We start from the raw sequence: 22,022 nt of genomic DNA, 5'->3' as shown, positions 1-22,022 counted from the left end.
GGTCTTTGGGTTTATTGCACACTTATCTTGCTGAGGTCATTTACCCCAAGTCTATTCGATTGATCTTCCCTTCTGTGTCTTAGCCAGTACCATATTGTTTTGATGACTACTGCTTTATAATACAGTTTAATATCTGCTACTGCTAGGCCCCCATCCTTAACATTTTTTTTCATTAGTTCCCTTGATATTCTTGATCTTTTGTTCTTCCAAATGAGCTTTGTTATAATTTTTTCTAATTCAGTAAAAAAGTTTTTTGGTTGTTTGATAGGTATGGCACTGAATAAGAAAAGTAATTTGGGTAGGATTGTCATTTTTATTATATTGGCTCGTCTTACCCATGAGCAATTAATGTTTTTCCAGTTATTTAGATCTAGTTTTAATTGCGTGGAAAGTGTTTTGTAGTTGTGTTCATATAGTTCCTGTGTTTTTGTCTTGGTAAATAGATTCCTAAGTATTTTATATTGTCTAGGGTGATTTTAAATGGAATTTTTCTTTCTAATTCTTGCTGCTGAGTTGTGTTGGAAATATATAGAAATGTTGATGATTTATGTTGGTTTATTTTGTACCCTGCAACTTTGCTAAAGTTGTTGATTATTTCCACTAGCTTTTTAGTTCTCTTGGATTCTTTAAGTAGACCATCATATCAGCTGCAAAGAGTGAGTTTAGTTCCTTAAATTCCTTTTTCTTCTCTAATTGCTACTACTAGTGTTTCTAGTACAATATTTAATAATAGAGGTGATAGTAGGCATCCCTGCTTCACCTTTGATCTTATTGGGAAGGTTTCTAATTTATCCCCATTGCAAATGATGCTTGCTGATGGTTTTAAGAATATTCAGCTTTTAAACCATTTGTAAGCCTAAATTTAGCATCTAGGTTCCATCAGTGTAAGATCATTTTCCAAAAATTAGTGAATTGGCATATTATTAGAAGTATAAGGAATTAAATTAAGGGTTGGTACTAATACTGTGGTTTCTGATTTTAAAATTAATACTGCCCAAGTTAAAATGACTTTTAGCAGCTTTTATTTACAAAAAAGGTGGATAGAGTAAAAGTAGAGAAACCTAAAAGAGGGTAGAGTAAGAAGTCTAGCTTCTCACCCTAAATGTTGCTTTGGTCCCTGGCTCAACCCCCTCAGGGCTTGTTAACTCCTCAGCCAGAGGACTTGGTGGTGAATTAATTAAGCAAGGCTTCAACCTGCACAGCCTCTTTCACGAAGGGGAGACCTCTCCAGAACTAATCTCTCCAGAAGTCAGGAAAGGAAGATCAGCTTTTCACTCACCAGGAGAAGATGATCCAAAGGGAGAAGATCCAGGAGCAGTCTTACCAGAAGTGGTCCAAGAGCCACAGTCAAAGTCCAAGCTCCTTCAACCTGAAAATTCAGGACAAAGATCTCTTCTTGCACAGGAAGCATCATCTTTTCTAGTCCTTTTTAAATGCCTCTTCTTGTCCCTTCCTACACTTTACAGGGACCAATTGCAGTCTTTAAATTTGCTTAACACTGTCCGGGGGGGCAGTGTTTGTAGGTTCCACCTTTAGTCCTATGAGGGGGTAAACTCTTATCAAATGATTCACAAGTTTCTAACTGATTGAGTTGAAAAGGTGGAGCTCTCTAAGTGGCTTGCTAACTCCTCTACCTAGTGCCAAGTAGGGGTGTTCAAGCTTTGGTTGATCAACTCAAAAATAGGCAAGGGGAGAATCAATCCCATCTTCACAGAAGACAGAAAAAAAAGGAATTTGCAGTGAAAATAAAACAATAGACCGCAGTTTATCCTTGGAGAGGCAAATACCTGATAGTATTTTTTTTTTTTGCAAACTCAAAAGTATTAAGACATATCCTTTATAGAATAAATTTGGAAATGGGATTCAAGACTGAAGTTTTACAGGTGCTTCTGTTTGAAGATGCAATTATTCTGATTGCATCAAACCCCATAATATTATAGCACTTCCTCATTGAGTTATCATTTCTTTAAAAAAAGGATCTTCCTCACTGGAAAAACTTAAGTGGATGAAAAATTCATGATTGAGCACCAAAAAGCTTTTGAGCTTCCATCTTCTAGTATGTGATTTCCCCCCTAAGTTATATGTATTTCTGTATTAATATATGTTATATATTTTAAAATGTAGACAAAATTAAAATTTAAAGATGGATAAGAGTATTTAAAAATTTTTTATTTAATGCTGTATATTAAATGCGGGTCTGACTCAAGGCAGTCTCCTAATAGTTTACACCTCAGGGCAGTTCTAACTTAATCTGGTCCAGGTACCCACTGTCTAAGTACTACCAGGAAAATTTTCTCACCTTTCCCCAGTACAGTTGCCCACTATGGCTGCTGTGGGTATCTTTAGAGAGGGTAGACTCTCTAAGGCAGTGATGGGCAACCTTTTGAGCTTGGTGTGTCAAAATTTCCCCAAAAAACGAGCATAACTCGGGTGGTATGTCACTTCGAGAAAAAAAACCATAATTTCGTGATATTTATAGTTTAAATAATGTTTAAAAAATGTGTAATTGTAATATGTAACTGTATTTAGTACACCAAAATAAGTAAATTAATATAGGTAGAATTGTCGTCTATAGTGCACAGAATGTCTAAACTATACTATAGCAAATATTTCATCCTCGGCGTCCGGCCCCATACTTCTCTGTATGTGGCTGTGTGTCATCGAAAATGGCTACACGGGTCAGTGCTGACACGTGTGTCATAGGATTGCCATCACCACTCTAGGGCATTGACTAATGAGTAAAGACTCTGCTCCAACTTTCATTTTGGGTGGGACAGCTTGGGTTACACAGTATGAATAGGTATGGATATGTACATTCTTTTTTTCCACCAAGCCACCCTCTTTCAAAAATTCCTGTTTCTACTGAGGGTACCACCATCCTGTAAGTCAGAAAGGTTGGCAACTTTAGGGTCACCCATGACTCTTTTACTTCACAAGCACTTCTGTGCAAGTGGTTGCCTCAATTCTCATGTAGTTTGTCTTATATCCACCACTTTAGGCCCTCATCATCTCTTACCAAGACTAGCTTAATGGTCTTAGTGGTTTCCTTAGCTCAAATCTCTCCTCATATCTTCTGTATAGTATAAAGTGATTTTCCTAAAGTGCAAGTCTGACCTCAATCTTTCCCCTTACCCTAGGCAGTACAATGGATAGCATCATCGGGCATGGAGTCGGAAAGAACTCAGTTCAAATTCAACCTCAGTTACTTAGCTATGTGACCCTGAGCAAATTCCTTCAACTGCAAAATGGGACTAGTAGTAATACTACCTCACAGGGTTGTTGTGAGGATCAAATGAGGTAAACTGTTCTCCTGGCATATATTAAGTACTTAATAAATGCTCATTTCCTCCCACCCTCCTCATTCAACTTCTTCTTACCTCTGGGATCAGTTATAAACTCTTTATGGCTTTTAAAGCCCTTTATATCCTGGCTCCAATCTACTTTTATGGGGTATTACCCATTACTCATACTCTACCATCAAACTGGTTTTCTTGCTAGGCTTTAATAAGGGTTTTGGGACAGTTCCAATTTGTCATAGTCTAGGGATACTTGAAGAACTTCTTAATCTGTTTTAGCCTCCTTTTTGAGAGAAAACTTTTAGATCCTTGGCTTTACTTTTTAAAAATCCCTATCTGTGTAACTTCCTTTACAGATGTGGCTATTTTCAGGTGGCAGAGGAAGATCTGCAGGATTTCAGCGGAAAAAACAGCCTCTTTTCTCCTTGTGCCACTCTCATTGTCACCCGAAGCATTCTTCTGAACAGCAGAAACCGGAAGAAAGAAATTATAGTCATTAGAACTTTGTCAGAAGCATGAATCCCTATGAAATGTTTTCTCAATTAGAGGTTTCACTTTTGGTTTAAATTTCAATCTTCATGAATGTTAACTGGTTCTTTAGCTAGCAGATAGCAAGTTTTACAACTTGCCTCAGATCCCATAGTTAAAATTTCCAAAGTACCAGAAATAGTTCTTTAAAGGGACTGGTATCTTTTCTGTAGTGTGATATTTCAAAACAGCATTTAAACAGAAAGTTTAACCATTTTTTAAAATAGAAAAAAGTGGTTTCGTTATGGGGAAATAAACATGTAAAATTTAGGACTGAAATACTCATTTTTGTCAGTGGCTCTTTCAGATGTTTACTGGAATCTGTACTTTTGAAGGCTATTTTGGTGACACATGAGGGCTTCATCAGCTCAGTTCAACAGACATTAAAGATCTGTCACATGTAGAAGCAGTATGATTATGGATAGAGTTTTTGTCCTTGCAGTCAGAAAGGTGTGGGTTCAAGTCCCACTTCTGCCTCTGAAGCTTATTAACTATTAACTAACTATAGGACCCCTTATGAAGTCACTTACACTTCTCAAGCTTCTCCTTAATACTTATTTTATTGAGTCTTTGGTGGAGGAAAAATCCACATATCCTTCCATATTTGCTTGTGTCCTGTACTTGTGTTAGCTACTTAGGATATTACAAAGAGGAAATGGAAAAAATTGGCTCTGCCACGAGTTTTAGAAGGATTGTGGTCTGCACTGGATTTTTCCATACCATCTAAAATCACAGGTCTTTGAAGAATAGGGATGAGTATTTAAGTTTGTGATATTGTCAAAATACTGATGATGATAGATATTATCCATGCTTTAAGCTCTTATACTAAGTGTATATATTATGTGGATATACAAAGAAAGGCAAAGTTTGCCTTTATCCATAAGGAATACATATTCAAACAGGAGAGATAATATGCAAAAGATAACTGTGGATACATAAGATATATATTGAAGAAATTGGAAATAATCTCAGGGAAGACTACTATATAATAGCCAAAGTGATTTTCCTAAAGTGCAAGTCTGACCTTAATTTTTCACCCTTTCCCTCTTCCCCCTTAATCTTTGGTTGGGGCAGCAGAACTAGGAAAGGCTCTTGAATTGTAATAGGGAAAAATTAGATATTTTTAGGTATATATTAAGGTGTGGTCATCAGGAATCAATAATTCAGATTGATTCCATAATTAAAACAGACCCAAGTCAGGATGGGTTCTATGGGAGAGGCTGGCCTGGACCGGCAGAGGCCAGACCGAGAGAGGGTTAAAAGGCTAATTAAACTAGGCTACTGGTCACAAGGCCTTAGCAATTAGAGAGGCAAATTTAATTAAAAAATTTAAAGGGAAAGGCAATAAGGAAATTAAAATTTCAGGGAAAAAATACAATGCTCTCAGGGATTAAAAAATTGGGAAAAGAACAAATATTGCATTGCACATGTAAGGAGGAAAATAAAGGAATGTTTTTAAAAATCAAAAAATAATATAGCTTGGAATTAGTGAAGGGTTTTACAAAAATAGCAGATTCACAATGCACATTCAAATAGAGTACCATAATTAACAACCCATTATTATAATCACTTGCTATGATATTAAAAAAATCATATATTTGTTACAAACTTCAAACCTTGGCTAAAATATCTTCTCAACAATTATCCTTAAGAATCCTAGATCCTTCTGATAAAAGCAGGCTAAAACATAGAGACTAACATCACCATACAGGAGCTCTCCTGGCTTCCTATTTTAAAAAAAATGACAATTCTTCATAATAAAATATATAAAGCTTATCCTTCAAGACAACAATTCCTTAAAATAAATAAAACCTTAAACCTTATCATTTATACAGAAGGGACTAGGATCTAAAGTAAAATTTAAAAGACCTCTCACAAAATTACAATTTAAATCTCAAGGCATCAAAACCTCTAAGGTTGTACACAATATAAATCCAGTATACATAAAGCAATTTACAACTTTAAAATGTGTAAGGTGTTCATAGATGGTACATATAACAGCATTGTTTTGATACAGTAAAAATGAAACCTGAAATAAATTAGGAAATACAATATGAGTACCAGATAACAAGCTGTACAGTCAAAAAACTCTTTTATTTGGGAGTTACAATAAAATCATAAACAGAATTAGTCCAGCAGCCAAAAACTTCATTAGCTTAAAATGATTCAGTGCAACAGGACAATCAACGAAATAAGCAAAATTAATTCACAAAACTAATCAGTAAAATACAGTAAGATACAGAGTCTTTTTAAAAACAGAAATAAAACTCGTTCAGTTCCGAGGTTTTAAAATCCACCGCTGGTCCAAATTCAAGGTTCAAATTCAAGGTCCTTATAATCAGTCTCTGCTCTAAGCATAAAGCTTTTAAAGTTCAAAGTTCTAAGTAGGTATGGGGGTGAATTTCTTCCCCTGAGTTTCAGTTTAATAATTGCAAGAAAGTTTGTCATTTTATTTCCTGTTTGAAGCATAAACACTAGTGCCCACGTGGAAGCGTGTGCTAGGGGCTAGAGAAAAGCTTAGGTCAGTTTTTAGAAAATCCCATGTGTAGAGATTGTGGGCAGGGGTGCCCCATGGAAGGCAAGAATGGAATAAAAGCGTCTTTCAGGTTAAGAGTCCTTAACAAGAGCAAAAGTGGAGTAAAAATGTCTTTCAGGTTAAAAGTCAGTATCAAGAGAGCAGGGGGGCAATACTTTATAAATCTTAAGAGGCAGCAGCAGTCTCTGAAGTGGTGGCGCTTGGCAGCGGGCGGGGTTGCTCAGAAATCTTGGCAGGCAGGGGGATCAGCAGAAGCGGTCTGCTCTGGTGGGCTCAGGATTCGGCAGAGGTCAGGGCAGGCAGGAACGGAGGCCAGGTCGGGAGTCAGGAAAATCGGTGGAGATGGCAGCAGGAAACCCAGCATTCGATTGGTGTGGGTAGGGGCTACCCGGCCCCGGGCAGAAGAATTCACAGCCCAGTGGCAATTAAAACCATTGTCCCTTTTCCCTGAAAGGCAGCCTCGAAGGGAAAATAGGGAGAGGAACAAGAGGGGGGGGGGGAAGGAAGGGCATTTCTGAGACTCTGGGTCCCAGAGCCACATAGCTTCTTAGGCTATCTAAAAATTTTAGGGTCCGTAATCCAAACTTCTGGTTCGCCAAACTTGTTTTTAAAAATGATAAAGGCTGATATAATGAGGGAAATTAGTATTTTAATAAAAGCCATTGCTGATAGAGATAAATCGACCATGTGCCTGTAAAAATCTATTCAAATTGCCCACCAGTACCTATCTCCTCCCATTTTGTCTCTTACCTACACCAGCGAGCCTGCTCAGGTATCAAAGAGCCCTCCTCCAATGAGGCCAGGAGTCTTATATCCTTCTCTTATATCATTACATACATTACTTCCTGTCTGCCTCCATTTTTACAAGAGGAATCATGAGAAATGTAGTTTCCAAAGTCCCCAAAATGTCCACAGGAGTTTGTCCTATATCTGCATATCTTAAGGCTCAAATGAGCCCCAAAATACCTCTAAATGGAACCCCCCAATTTTCCAAATAACACATTTGTAAAATATATAAGACCACACCTGACTATTTCAAAAATACCGCCAGTCCATATCTCCTTCCATCTTGTCTGCCTTGTACCAGAGAGAGCCTCTCAAGGCCGACCTCCGAATTTAAGCTGTGATATACGTTGGAGACGTCACCATGTCCAAAACCGGAAACCCATTGGATCACGGAAAATGTAGTTTCAAAGTCCCCTCACATGTCCACAGGAAGTTTGTCATTAAAGCTCAAATAGCTCTAAATAGAGGACCAGAAATTCTAAATAACACATTATCCCTCTGAGATCCAGTGAAAAAGACTGGTCTTTTTTGGTAGATCTTAAACCAAAAGAAAAGAGGTTAAAAGCTAGCCGCATTGACAAAAAACCAATTTGGGGCAGTCCCCTATTGGCATAAGAGTGTACATTTAAAACAAATGCATTCAACTCCCCATAGTTCAATCAACTGCACCCCAAAGTTCAAATTTGGATCTTCATAATCCAGTGAAGGCTCTTCAGGCATCTTCATGGTGTGGGGAGATGGCACAATCCTTATCCTGAAATTACTCTCAAAGAATTTAAACTTTACATTATAGATTATAAAACATACATTTTCTTCTGAGAATTATACATTACCCCCCTGAGATTACTCCTAAAGGAGTTAAAAATTAACTTGCATTATAGATTATAATTCAGACATCATGATTATAAAAACTTAACACACACCCCCTTGAGGAAAATTCTAAATAACTCAGAATGAGATAGAATTTGAGCTGTGTCTTGGAGAAGGCAGTAGGTAGAGATAGGGAGGGAGATATATATAGTGGGGCAGATAGGGGGCAGCCAGTAAAAGGTCATGGAGTCCAGGAGAGATAGTGTCCTGTGCCAGTAATAGTAAGAAGGCTAGTGTGGCTGGAGTGTAGAATATGTGGAAGGGACCAAAATGAAAGGAGACTGGAAAGATAGAAAGGAACCAGCTGGTTAAAGGTTTTTGTAGTTAATCTTAAAGGTGATAAGGAGTCTCTGAAATTTATTGAATTGGGGGTAGAGTGACATGGACAGTCTATACCTTAAGATCACTTTGGCTGCTAAATGTAGGATGGACTGAAATGGTGAGATACTTGAGGCTGGGAGATGAATTAGAAGTCTACTGCAGTAGTCTAGGCATGATGTGATGAGTACTTGTATTAAAATGGGGTATATACAAGAAATGTTTTAAATATAGAATGAACAAGAATTAGCAACAGATTGTGCATGTAAAATAAATAAGAATGAGGGGTCAGGAATGACTTTTAAGTTGAGGGAGGGATGGTGGTACCTTTTAAAGTAATAAGAAGTTTGGAAGAAAGAAGGATTTTGAGGGAAAGATAATGAATTCTGTTTTGAACATGTTAAGTTTAAGATCTCTTGTACATTCAATTCATGATGTCTAATAGGTAGTTGGAGATGTAAGATTGGAGGGCAGGAAAGGGGTGGGCTGGATAAATATGTATGAAAGTCATCAATATTGAGAGCTGCTGAGATTGCCAAGCAAGATAACACAGAGGGGAAAAAAGGGACCAGGACAGAGAGCTTTGGGGGTACACCGAAGCTTAATGATCCTAGATGAAGATATAGCAAAGGAGACTGAGGAGAGGTCAGAGAGATGGAGAACCAGAAAAGGACAGTGCCATGAAAACTTAAAGAGGAGAAAGTATCAAGGAGAAGAGGGTAATAGACAGTATCAGAGACTATATAAAAGGTCAATAAGAATGAGGACTGGTAAAAGATGTTAATTTTTGGCATTATTGAGATCGTTGGGAATTTGGGAGAGTGTTCTCAATTGAATGATGAAGTTAGAAACCAGAGAACAAATAATTTAGAAGAGAATGAGATAAAAGAAGTTGAGGTAGTGATTATATACAGACTTCTCACAGAATTTAGCCTTGGTAGGGAATTAGGGAAAAAGGCCTGGGATAGTAAGCAGAATAGAAGGGAATTTGTAGTCTAGGACTTACTGAATATTGAGTATTTTGAACATATGTAGCTATATCATTAACTCAAATTTTATTTTCTTTGAAGACAAAGCCTCATGCCTTTAATTTTTATTCTGCTTAGTAGTACTTAGAACATACTCTCAGCATGGTATTAGTAAAACTTTTTTAGGAGGACTCTGAGGTCCTATGCTTTTTTTGATTTTATGAATTTGGGATTTTGGTTCTGACTTTACTACTTAGTGTTTAATTTTGGACAATGTTCTTCCCTTCATTAGGCCTCATTTTATACTTCAATATAATATGGTATTTATATTCTCTCTGTCCTACCTCCTACTGGCTCTGCTTTTGTGGGGAGGGGGAGCTATGTGACACTGCCAGGGGTTCAGTCAGTATGTTAAGAGGAATTCTCTGAAGCACTTAGGAAGCAGCTAGAACTGCAGAGGCAGGAAGCAGGTCAAGCAAACAAATTTATTCAACACATATTCATGATCAGAAACATCTCTGGCAGGGGAAGAATATGTTGCCTTTAGGTGGAATGTGAGGAGCAGAGTGTAGTGGGGAGAGGACAACTTCTAAGGCTAGAATAGGATGAGGCTGGTAGGTCTTCCCTGACCCTTAGTCAGGTCAGAGCCTGATTTGCTCCACCTTGGAGGAGGTATCATTGGGCTCTAGGATGACAGATGTGTAATTATTGTTGGTGTTCAGTTGTTTCAGTCATGTCCAACTCTTCCTGCCCCTTTTTAGGTTTTTCTTGACTAATATTGGGCTAGTTTGCCATTTCTTTCTCCAGCACATTTTATAGATGTGGAAAGTGGAGTAAGTTGCCCAGGGTGACACAGCTATTAAGTGTCTGAAGCCAGATTTGTGCTCAGGTCCTTCTGACTTGTAGGCCTGGTGCTCTATCCACTGGACCACCTAGCTGTCCAGATATATAATTAGGCAATCCTAAGGTCTTTAGGAAAGATCTGGACTATGAAGGAGCTGAGCTTGTTATTACTTTAATCTACATTCAGCTGAATAGGCTAGGTCACTTCTATCTTTGACATTTAATGATTTATCACAGTCCTTTTATAAACTATGTTTATTTAAAACTATGTGTAATGGGGCAGCTGGGTAGCTCAGTGGATTGAGAGCCAGGCCTAGAGACGGGAGGTCCTAGGTTCAAATCTGGCCTCAGACACTTCCCAGCTGTGTGACCCTGGGCAAGTCACTTGACCCCCATTGCCTACCTTTACCACTCTTCCACCTATAAGTCAATACACGGAAGTTAAGGGTTTAAAATTAAAAAAAAATATGAAAATATAAAACTATGTGTAAAAAAGTTCATTAAGTTGAATTTTGGGACCATCTAGATTTCTTTGAAGGCAGTTTTTCCTTAAAAGCTCTTAGACTCGTAGATTTAGAGCTGGAATTCCTTATATAACATTCTATCTCTCTTTCTCTTCCTTATGTTTGCATAGGTGATAGGAGATCTTTCAGGTTTGGAATACACCTTCACATCCCCTACCCCTCCATCTTTTATAATAATTTCTAGCATCTTACTAAAGTACCAGCTTAGGTACCATCTCCCACAGGAAGACTTTTTTGAGTCTTTGGTTGTTAGCATTTTCTCACCCTTTTGGAAATGATTTGTCTAGACTGTACTACATATTTTGTAGTTGTAAGCAGAAAAGGAAACAAGAACATATACACAAGTTATTGTTTATCCTTGTTTGAAAGAGGACCAATGGCATCATGATGTTGGGGTCAGAGTACACAGTGTGTTCAACTGTGACTGTCTAGTACAAGTTTGGAAGGCTCTCTCACAGGTCAAGCATAAGTAGTCTGTGAGAATATTTGTGATGGAGATGTCCCTGGATTTGTACCCATTTTGTTTGAGCTACTGCAATACTGCTCATAGAGCACCAAGCCTTCTTTGATGCTGGTATGTAATGCCAGACATCCTGTGCCAGTATCTTCCTGTCTCACAATTGATACTAAAATTCCTAATAAAGACCTTGAGAGTATCCTTGTACCATTTCATCTGATTACCATGTGAGTGCTTTCCTTGTTCAAGTTCTCTGTTAAATAGTTTTTAAGGTAAATACACATTTTGGCATTTGGGCTATGTGACCATTCCATTGAAGTTGCACTCCCTGTAAGTAGAATTTGAATGCTTGGAAATTCAGCTTGAGAGAGGATCTCAGTGTCTGGATACCTTATCTTGCCAGGTGATCTTCAGAATTTGTCTAAGACAATTCAAATTGAAGTGAGTTCATTTTTCTGGCATAGTGCTGGTAGACTATTCGTGTTTCTTGGATATACCATAGTGAAATTATATGTATACAAGTAATTGAGATTCAAAAGAGGAGAAAGTGATACTTGCAAAGGTAATGTGCTATGAAAAATTTGAAGAGGGAGAAAGATCACTTAATGCTGAGAGTTGAAAAGAAGGAGGTGTAGAGAGAGGATCCATGGTGAAGAAAGTAGCACTTGAGTTCAACTCCGAAGGGAGAGATTTTCAATGTGATTAGTCTTTCCTTCTGGTTGATCATTTACTTCTTAAAGTGCCATTTTAAGGTTTCTTTTCTTTACTATTTTTATCTCTCCTGAGGCATCTCCTCCCCATTTAATTTTGGGCTTAGAACTTGATGTCTGGTCACTCGGTAAATAAAGTATTAATGTATTTAATACCTTGAATATTAAGGTTCTGTAGAAAGCAGCTAATTTTTATTAGAGATTTAGAGCTGGAGGAGATCATTTAATTCTACCTTTTTTTAAACCCTTTCTTTTTCTGTTAGTAACAACTCTTCAAGACAGAAAGGCAAGAGCCAGGCAAAAGGTATTAAGGGACCTCCCCGGGGTCACATAGCCAGGCAGTATCTGAGGCCACATTTGAACCCTGGTCTTCCTGACTCAACCTTCTTATTTTACAGATGAGGCCTCTGAGGTCCAGAGAAGATCTATGACCAACTGACTGATCAGTGCCCAAACCAGTGCCTAGGTCAACTTTTGACTATAACTCTAATCTTTTTCATCATACCATTTTTTAACAGATTATTAAAAAGGGATAAGATTGTATTATCTTAAGTGATTTACTTTTTAATTAGTGTATATCCGTAATATTCAAATTGTACTTGTAGTGCTTTATTTAACACTAGTGATATATAGTAAATTCAGTACAACAGTATAATTTCCACTAGTTTGAGCTGACTGGTTCTTGTTAGCACTACTTTTTTTCACTGCTATTGTATATTTAACTATCCCTAGCCTCCTCCACTAAACAATCAGGGAATTGTTTGTGTTTGAGTCTTGTCACTGTTGAACAATGAGCTTATTAGATGAGTACAGTGTGTTTTGGGCAGGCTTTTTTGTTTCACCCACTTGTTTTTCACTGAAAAGTGGCTGAAAATGAAAGGATTTGAAATGGAGGCAATACTTTGTTGTCATTTTAAGTTTTAAAAAACTTATTGAAAGGATCTTGTGACAATTAGGTAAAGGGAAATTTAAGATCCAGGCTGTATTGTTTATTTCCTTGCATATGTATCTGGCTGAGATGCAGGATTTATACAAGGGACATCCTAAAGATTTTGCATATTTATCAACCCCATAATATCATTTGAGACTGTCAGTAGAAGTCAAGTAAAAGGTTATAGGGTTCATTGATAGACTGACAAGCCTGAAGACTAAGGTCATCTAAGTTACTAGAGGAAAAATGTGAAAGATTCTTCAATCTTAAAGTTGAAAACTTAAAAAAAATTATTTACAGTGACATGCATTGCTTTTTATTTTTTAACCTTTACTTTCCATCTTAGAATTAATACTTTGTTGGTTCCAAAGCAGAAGAGTGGTAAGGGCTAGTCAGTGGGGGTTAAGTGACTTATGCAGGAAATGTATCTGATGCCAGATTTGATCCCAGACCTCTTGTCTCAGCCAGGCTGTCAATCCATTGAGCCATCTAAATGCCCTGGGCTTTTTTTTTTTAAACACTATCTTCTAATTCATTAGCCTAACTGCTCTTCTGTCTCCCTTGCTGATTTATCATCCAGATCAAGATTGATTTTTGATTCTCTTCCCCATCTCCTTTTGCCCTCTCTTACATCTCCTTCATTTCCTTCTGCTTTACTAATCCAAGAAATTTATTTTTATTTTTTATATTATTATATATCTATGTACATATTATTTGCCTGGTAGAATTTAAACTCAAACGAGTAAGGAATATGTAATTTTTTTTTGTCTCTATCAGCCTTGAATATACATAGTAGGTGCTTTATAAATTTATTTGATTGGAGAACTAGTCAAGTAAAAGAAAAGTCATATTTATTATATTTATAGTGAAAATTTAAAGAAAAATTGGGAAGAAGGAAAAAAAGAACCATTACAAATCTTAGAATGAAATTAGACATGTTATAAGACCAAAGAAAAGGTAGTATGGCATAGAGGAACCAGCCTAAGAATCTGGAAGAGTTGGGTATCTTTCATCTTTGTCACATACTTCTTGTGTGACCCTGAGCAAAGTACTTAACTTCGCAGTGCCCTAAGCAACTCTTTAAGACCTAAATTGTATAATGGTTGCATTGGTACAAGGTGTTTATAAGGACAGGTTCAGAATGAGCTAGTGTCATCAAATAAAAGTAATTATGATAGATAGCATTTATATAGTACTTTAATATTTGCAAAGTAATTTACACATATTAGCTCATTTTATCCTCACAGCAACCCTAGGAAGTAGGTATTTTTATTAACCTAATTTTACAAATGGAACTAAGATTAAAGGTTAAGTGATGTCCATGGTTATACAGCTAATAAGTGTTATGACAGAGGACTCATATTCAAGTTTTCTAGATTATAGGTCCAACACTGTATCACCTGACTCTAAAACCCCTAAATGGTCTTAGAAATCCTCTTTTGAATTTGTATAGAAGTTCCATTCAGTTCTTTCTTCTCCTCTGAACTTAAATTTCCTCAAATCACAGTCTTAGTTTTCCAGTTTTCTAATTGTTATTTTTGATTCTAATATTCCTATCCTCCTTCTTGCTGTAAAAGGGGAAAATGGGAAAGATTATGGTTGGACTGGATATTTAAAGTTTGGTCGCCAGGGATTGATTACTCGATTCCAAAATAAAAAGAGACCCAAGTCAGGATGACTTTTATGGTGGTTTGTTTACAATTAGGAAGGTTGAAGGTAGGGAAATTGAGAGATAGAAACTCTGGCCTGGACCAGAGTCCCAAACCAGGAAGGCTTCAGAGGCCCCAGCAGAGGGGGACAGAGGTGAATTAAACAAGGCTTCTAGCCACAAGGCCTCTAAGAAGAGAGGCCTCCTTGAGGGTAGAGCCTCTAGAAACACCAAGGGAAGAGAGAGTCAACCTAACTTACCCACATGACAATTCAAAAGGAAGCAGTCTGAGGTCTTACCCAAGCTCCTTCATTGCCAAGTTCAAAGCACCAAAAGCCCCTCACAGGAAGTTACCATCATATTTAAAAGATAACAGTTTTCGTCACTTCCTGCGTCCACCTCCAGTTTCACGTGGACAAATGGCAGCCTCAACAGTGTTTTGGACTGCCCAAGGGGCAGTACCTTGTTTTTGATTTGTCACTTACTATCATGTGTGGGTCACAGATCTCCCCCTCCCCACTTAATTCTAAGTTGGGTGGGGTGACATTATTCTTGGTGGCTAAAGAATGAATGAAGGTGAGCTAATTCCATTTACACATTACACACACACAGGCATGATAGAATTTTGTAAACTTGCCAGGGACACTATGTCTGGGATGTATTCTTTCTGTGCCTCTACCTTCAAAGTTCACTTCAACCTTCATGAGACCTTTCCCAATACCCTGTAACTTCTAGTGCTTCCCTGTATCCCAATTATCTTGTGTTTATTTTATTTATATTGATATATACTTATATGTACATGTCTCGTTGAGACAGGAACTGTTCATTTTTCTTTTTTTTTTAAACTCTTTTACCTTCTGTCTTAGAAAAGCAGTAATGTCTAGACAGTGGAGGTTAAGTGACTTGCCCAGGATCACACTCCTAAGAAGTATTTGTTTTTTTTAATATTTTTTGTTTATTTTTTAGAAAAATTTTCCATGGTTACATGATTCATGTTCTTACTTTCCCCTTCACCCCTCCCTTCCCGATGCGCATTTCCACTGGTTTTAATATGTGTCATCGATCAAGACTTATTTCCATATTATTGATAGTTGCATTGGTGTGGTCGGTTCGAGTCTACATTCCCCAATCATGTCTGCATCAACCCATGTGTTCAAGCAGTTGTTTTTCTTCTGTGTTTCCACTCCTGCAGTTCTTCCTCTGAATGTGGGTAGTGTTCTTTACCATAAATCCCTCAGAGTTGTTCTGGGTCATTGCATTGCTGCTAGTACAGAAGTCTGTTACATTCGATTTTACCACAGTGTATCAGTCTCTGTGTATAATGTTCTCCTGGCTCTGCTCCTTTCACTCTGCATCAATTCCTGGAGGTCATTCCAGTTCACATGGAATTCCTCCAGTTTATTATTCCTTTGAGCACAATAGTATTCTATCACGAGCAGATACCATAATTTGTTCAGCCATTCACCAATAGAAGGGCATACCTTTGCTTTCCAGATTCTTACCACCACAAAGAGCGCGGCTATAAATATTTTTGTACACGTATGTATAGCCATGGTATGGCTGGATCAAAGGGCAGGCAGTCTTTTAAAGCCCTTTGGGCATAGTTCCAAATTGCCATCCAGAATGGTTGGATCAGTTCACAACTCCACCAGCCATGCATTAATGTCCCAATTTTGCCACATCCCCTCCAACATTTATTACTTTCCCTGCTAGGAAGTATTTGAATCCAGGATCTCCTGTTTTTTTTTTTTTTTTTTTTTTTTTTAATCTTCTAACAGCTAGCACAGTGCATGGCACATAGTTGGTATCTAAATGCTAAATGTTTATTGGTTAGTTGATTGTGTCTCTGGGAAAACCAAAGAGCTGATTTTTAAAACTTTGAGAAAAACTCATTGCTAAGTTTGTGGCTAACTTTTGATTTTTGATGTTCTCATGTATCAAAGAAAAGGAATGCCACAGAACCAGTTTCCATTAACATTAATCTCCTAAGACCATGAAAGTTGTTTTTTTTTTTTTTAATGCTGATGCTTATTTTAAGATAAGTATTTCCTGAGATGGGCAATAAATTTGCTGAAGGGTCTTGAGCTTTTGCTGTATAAAGATGATTAAATTCTTAATAATAGCTAACATTTACATAGTGTTTTAAGCTTTGCAAAGTGCTTTACAAATATTAATTTATCTGATCCTTATAGTAAAGGTAGGTGTTGTTAATTGTCCCTGTTTTGTAGATTAGGGATCTGAGGCCTAACTTAACTGAGGTTAAGTGACTGGCCCTGGGATTCACAGTGACAAGTGTCTGAGGAAAGATTTGAACTCAGGCCTTCCCTACTCATGTTCTACACTCTTATCTACTATGCCTTCTGTAGTTCAGTTATGTCTGGCTCTTTATGACCCCATTTGTGGTTTTGTCAGCAAAGATACTGGAGTGTTTTTCCAATTTCTTCTTCAGCTCATTTTACAGATGAGAAAACTGAGACAAAAAGGGTTAAATGACTTGCCCAGGGTCACATAGCTAGGAAGTGTCTGAAGCCAAATCCGAACTTGGAAAGATGAGTCTTGCTGACTCCAGACCTGGCACTCTATCCACTGTGCCACCTAACTGCCCTACTATACCATCTAGATATCTCATTAAAGGAAATGAAGATGTTCAATGTAGAAAAGGAAAAAATTGGGGAGTGGGGCATAGGAAGAGAGTGAGGAACAAAATAATTGTCTTTAATGGGCATCACCTGGAAGGATTAGACTTGTCCTACTTATCCTGCTTGGCCCCCTAGAAGGCAGAATTGGATGTAATGGATTGGAATTAAATATTTAAGCCTAATGTAAAAAAAAACAAACAACCTTTTCCCCCAATAATTTGAGCTATCTAAAAGCAAAATGGATTGGGTTCTTCCTTAGTAGAGGTCTTCAAATATAGGTTGGTCATGTGTCTAGTGATTTGAAGAATGGATTTTTTTCCCCCAGATATGGGTTAGACTGGATGCTTTCTGATACTCTTTCAAACTCTTGAGATTTTCTGTGGAAAATATATTTTTAACAAATTGGTAGCCTTTCCTTAAGAAGAGATTCTATTTCTTACTAGAAAGAAATCTGCTTATTTCTCAAAGTTGTTCTTTCTGACAGTATTTGTGCATTTTTGTTTTATTTCAGGTTTTTGTATAATCATTCTGAATCATGTCTGATAACGGAGAACTGGAAGACAAGCCACCAGCACCTCCTGTTCGAATGAGCAGTACCATTTTTAGCACTGGAGGCAAAGACCCTTTGTCAGCTAACCATAGTTTGAAACCTTTGCCATCTGTTCCAGAGGAAAGAAAGCCTAGGCATAAAATCATCTCCATATTTTCAGGCACTGAGAAAGGTAAGATTCTGTGGTGAAGGGGTGAGTATAAGTATTAGTGGCTTATTATATAGTGTATTTGAGACCCATTGACCCTCATTTTGCTTTATTTTATGGTAAGAATAAAAAAAGATAAAAGTAAGTTATACTCATGTATGAGGCCCATGTATGAGTTTATTTTTAACTGTTTGTCCTATGCAGCAATAGAAACACAATCTTAAGCTTAAGTTGCTCCTGTTACTTTACTTAATAATATCATGTAATGTACAATAATACTATATATTTCTGGTTTGGTATTCTTCCAGTACAGAAACTAGGACAATAATTAATAGGCATGTACCTGACAAGTTAAAGAGAACTGTTAAAAGTCTACTCCTGGTAATCCTTATGAAAATTCAGGAGATTGTAAAGGTTAGTTTGTAAAGTGTGTGTTAGGTGCTCAGTATTTGGAAAATTGGAAGTTACAGATTAGAGAAAGGATTGCAGACCAAACAGAACAGACTGAAGCATGCACAGTCTCCCTTCCTTTTCATTCTCTCTCACTTAATTATTTGTTCTTTGCGTTTTGACTTTGACAAAAATGTTTCTCATTTTGGATTGTCACAGAAGAAATTTATGTTTAAAAGAACAGGTATGAATTGGCTTCACCATCATAAACTTAGACCAGATTAGAACAAGGACAGAGGAAGAAGCTAGATCACAGGCCTGGACAGGCATAAATGGATAAGCTGGGAAGAAAAGGAGTAGAAAATGGGAAAGACACATAGGTTTAGGTTTCTAGTAAGCACTTAGCCTGCATACTTGAAGGCATGGGGAGATGCAAAACTCGGCTACCACCTGCTTTCCAGTACCATATTGTCCTGGACAATAGTTCTAAGTTGGTGTACTTTGTTAGCCATTCAGTGAAGCATGACTGCATGATTTAGAGATGTGTATATCTGGGTGGCAAATAGAAGTCTTCTTTACTTTACATCAGTGTGACGTGAGTGACATTGGACACTTTCTTTTCACTTCTCTTCCCCTTACCCATTTGGTCTTGGATGGGAAGGAGGAAAAAGAATGGAACTTATTGAAATTCCTTATTGAAGGCATTATTTTCCTTGGCATAATCAAGGATATATAAGAAATATAAAATAAATAAAGAATAGGGCAATAAATGTGTACTGCATATCTAATGCTTGCAGACATTTGTTAAGTATAAATTGTCTTTCATTTAAAAACTTTATGATTTCTTTAGGGGCTCATATGCATAATGAAATAGTTGATTAACACTATAAGACCACATATGGATTAAATGTTAAATATTAGTGATAGCAATATTAAGAGCTAAAAGAGTTAAGTGGGTTGACTACAATATTTGAATCAAACTATTTTGGTAAACTACTCTTTAATTATGAATGCTTTCTCTCACTTTTTTGTCATAACTGAAATAACATACCATATATACCACACACAGAATAGATAAAGGAATAAATACATACCATATCTCACAGAAATGTCATCTTTTCTGACATCCTTGATTAGTAGAACATGAGAAAGGATTGGATCTCATGTTCTGCAGTGCTTTTTTCAGGTTACTGGTTTCTCAACTTCTTTGCTCTTCTCATCATTTAAAGTATTTGACACCCAACTATAGTATACTCTCTAAACCTTTGCTGCTTTATTTTATTGCCCCTTTGTAAAAGGTAAAAAAAATTATGGTTGGACTGAGTATATAAGAGTATGGTTGCCAGGAAATTAATTAATTAATTCCAAGTGATTTTTAGCAATTTATTTATAAAATAGAGAAAGAGTGAAAGTAAGAAAATCATAAAGAAGGCAGAGTAAGAGATCTAATTTAATGTGCTAGACTATGTGCTCAAGTCCTGGCTTTACTCTGACAGGGCTCCAGAAGCCCCAGCCAGAGAGCTAAAAGGTCAGTTAACAAGGGTTTTAGCCACAAGGCCTCCTTCTAGATGAGGGGCCCCTCCAGAGGCTAGTACCTCCAGGAAAGCTAAGGAGTTAGCCATTTTGACTTTCCCACATGGTAGTTCTAAGGGAAAGCAGTCTTCAGTCCTCAGCCAGAGCTCCTCCAGGATCAAGTTGAAGGGGAAAAGACCCTCTTCACAGGAGGCTCTTGCAATTTATAAAGACCTTTCCCTTCATCACTTCCTGGCTTTCCTCCCACTTTATGTGTACCAATTACAGCTAAAGCTTTGCTTAGGACTGCCTAGGGGGCAGTCACTCTCGATTCTTATTCATCACCCACTTTCGTACACTAGATCTCAGACCTCCCCATACTTTAAGAATAAGTGGAGTGGTAGGAGGAGACTTCCGGTTAAGATGGCGGCAGAGTAAGGAGCAGCTGCTCGATCTCTCCTGACCGAACCACACAGAACCCCTCAAGGGGAAATAAAAACGAGTCCAGAGGAACGAAGGAACCCCACAACAGGGCGCAGCATTGAAGGTACGCAGAATCGGGCCATTTCCACACTTTAAAGGGGTGAAACAGTTCACACTAAAACACGAGAGGAAGAAGCCCCTCCCCCACCCCCCACACCGCACAAGCGGGTAAACAGGACTGGGACAACCAGAAAATCACTGGCAGCCCCTGAGCCCGTACCTGTGCGCTGCAAGACGAGGGACCCCAGGTGGCTGGGACTCTCCCTGAGCGCCCACGTGGGTGAAGGCACCTCCTGGGGCGGGACAAAGGCCCCTAAAACTCGGCCTTTCCCAAGCTCTGAAGGCATCGCCTCAGGGGCAAATAAAGATCTCCAGCCCACAGACTTTCACTACCTTCTGCGGGGGTGAAGGCAGGGCCCTAAGAGCAGCAGCGCAGGCAAAGGCAGTGCCCTAGGCTTGAATAACGATCTCCAGCCCAGGCTTGGACCTCCAGTGAGGACCCGGTGCAGACCTGAGCGTGGCTGTGGAAGCAGCCCCAAAGACTGCTGAAGGAGCCTCGGGCAGAGGGGCAGACCGAGAACTACCAGGAGGCCTGACCCTGAGGACAAGGAGACCAGAGCCCCCCCCCCCCCCAAGCTTGCAAGGCCCAGGCAGACCCGGAGTGCAAAGACAAAGCGGAAAAGGGGCGGGGCTAACAATGGCCAGCAATAAGGAAATCCAGAAGAAAAAGACCATCAAGAGAAACTCTGGAACACTGGACAACTTCTACACAGAGAAAATCCAGACAACAGAGGAGGGAAAACAAAAATCCAAACCTCCCCAAAAAAATGAAAGCTGGTCACAAGTTATGGAAGAGTTTAAAAATGAAATGCTAAGGAAGATGGAAGAAATCTGGCAAGAAAATAACAGTTTAAAAGGCAGAATTTCGCAATTGGAAAGTGAGACAAGACAACTGAAGACCAAAAATGACCAGATTGAAAAGGAAAACCAAAACATTAAAGCCGAAAACCAAAACATTAAAGCCGAAAACCAGTCCTTAAAGGCTAGAATCGAACATTTAGAAACCAATGATCTCTCAAGACAACAAGAACAAATAAAACAAAGTCAAAAGACTGATAAAATAGAAGGAAACATGAAATATCTCAAGGAGAGAGTGACAGACCAAGAAAACCGGTCTAGAAGAGATAACTTGAGAATCATTGGTATTCCAGAAAAGGCAGAAATTAATAAAAACATGGACTCCATACTCAAAGAAATTATTCAGCAAAATTGCCCTGAAGTTCTACAACAAGAGGGCAATATAGACATTGAAAGGATCCATAGAACACCCTCTAAACTGGACCCAGAAAAGTCAACACCCAGAAATATAATAGCGAAATTGAAGAGCTTTCGAGTCAAAGAAAAAATCTTACAAGAAGCCAGAAAGAGACAATTCAAATATCAAGGAGCACCAATAAGGATCACACAGGATCTGGCAGCCTCAACACTAAAAGAACGCAAGGCTTGGAATACAATATTCAGAAAGGCAAGAGAGCTGGGCCTGCAACCACGGATCAACTACCCAGCGAAACTAACCATATACTTTCAGGGGAAAGTATGGGCATTCAACAAAATTGAAGAATTCCAAGTTTTTGCACAAAAGAGACCGGGACTAATTGGAAAGTTTGACACTCAACCTCAGATATCAAGAGAAAGATGATGAAAAGGTAAATAAGAAACAGAGGGAAAAGAAAGAAAACTCATAGTCTTTTAAGCTTGACTCTTTAAGGGCATAAATAAGATCTAAGTATCTGTATTACTAGGTGGAGAAATGCTATGTATAATTCTCTGTAGTGAACTCTATACACTACTATAATATTCACTATTATAGCAACCAGAAGAATAA

At 38.1% G+C, this 22,022-nt stretch overlaps 1 protein-coding gene across 1 annotated transcript in view; it reads left to right on the top strand.

Moving 5' to 3' along the window:
- PAK2 (p21 (RAC1) activated kinase 2) overlaps positions 1–22,022 on the top strand; it is a 94,334-nt gene that overhangs the window by 32,776 nt on the left and 39,536 nt on the right. The window contains exon 2 of the mRNA XM_044670008.1: positions 17,566–17,776. Within this exon, the coding sequence (XP_044525943.1) occupies positions 17,590–17,776 (187 nt within the window). The 5' untranslated portion in view covers positions 17,566–17,589. The remainder of the gene's footprint in view (positions 1–17,565; positions 17,777–22,022) is intronic.

Source organism: Gracilinanus agilis, chromosome 3 (genome assembly GCF_016433145.1).
Source record: "Gracilinanus agilis isolate LMUSP501 chromosome 3, AgileGrace, whole genome shotgun sequence".
Classification (NCBI taxonomy): domain Eukaryota; kingdom Metazoa; phylum Chordata; class Mammalia; order Didelphimorphia; family Didelphidae; genus Gracilinanus; species Gracilinanus agilis.
Note: the sequence above shows the minus strand (reverse complement) of the source record. Positions and strands in the feature narration are given on the sequence as shown.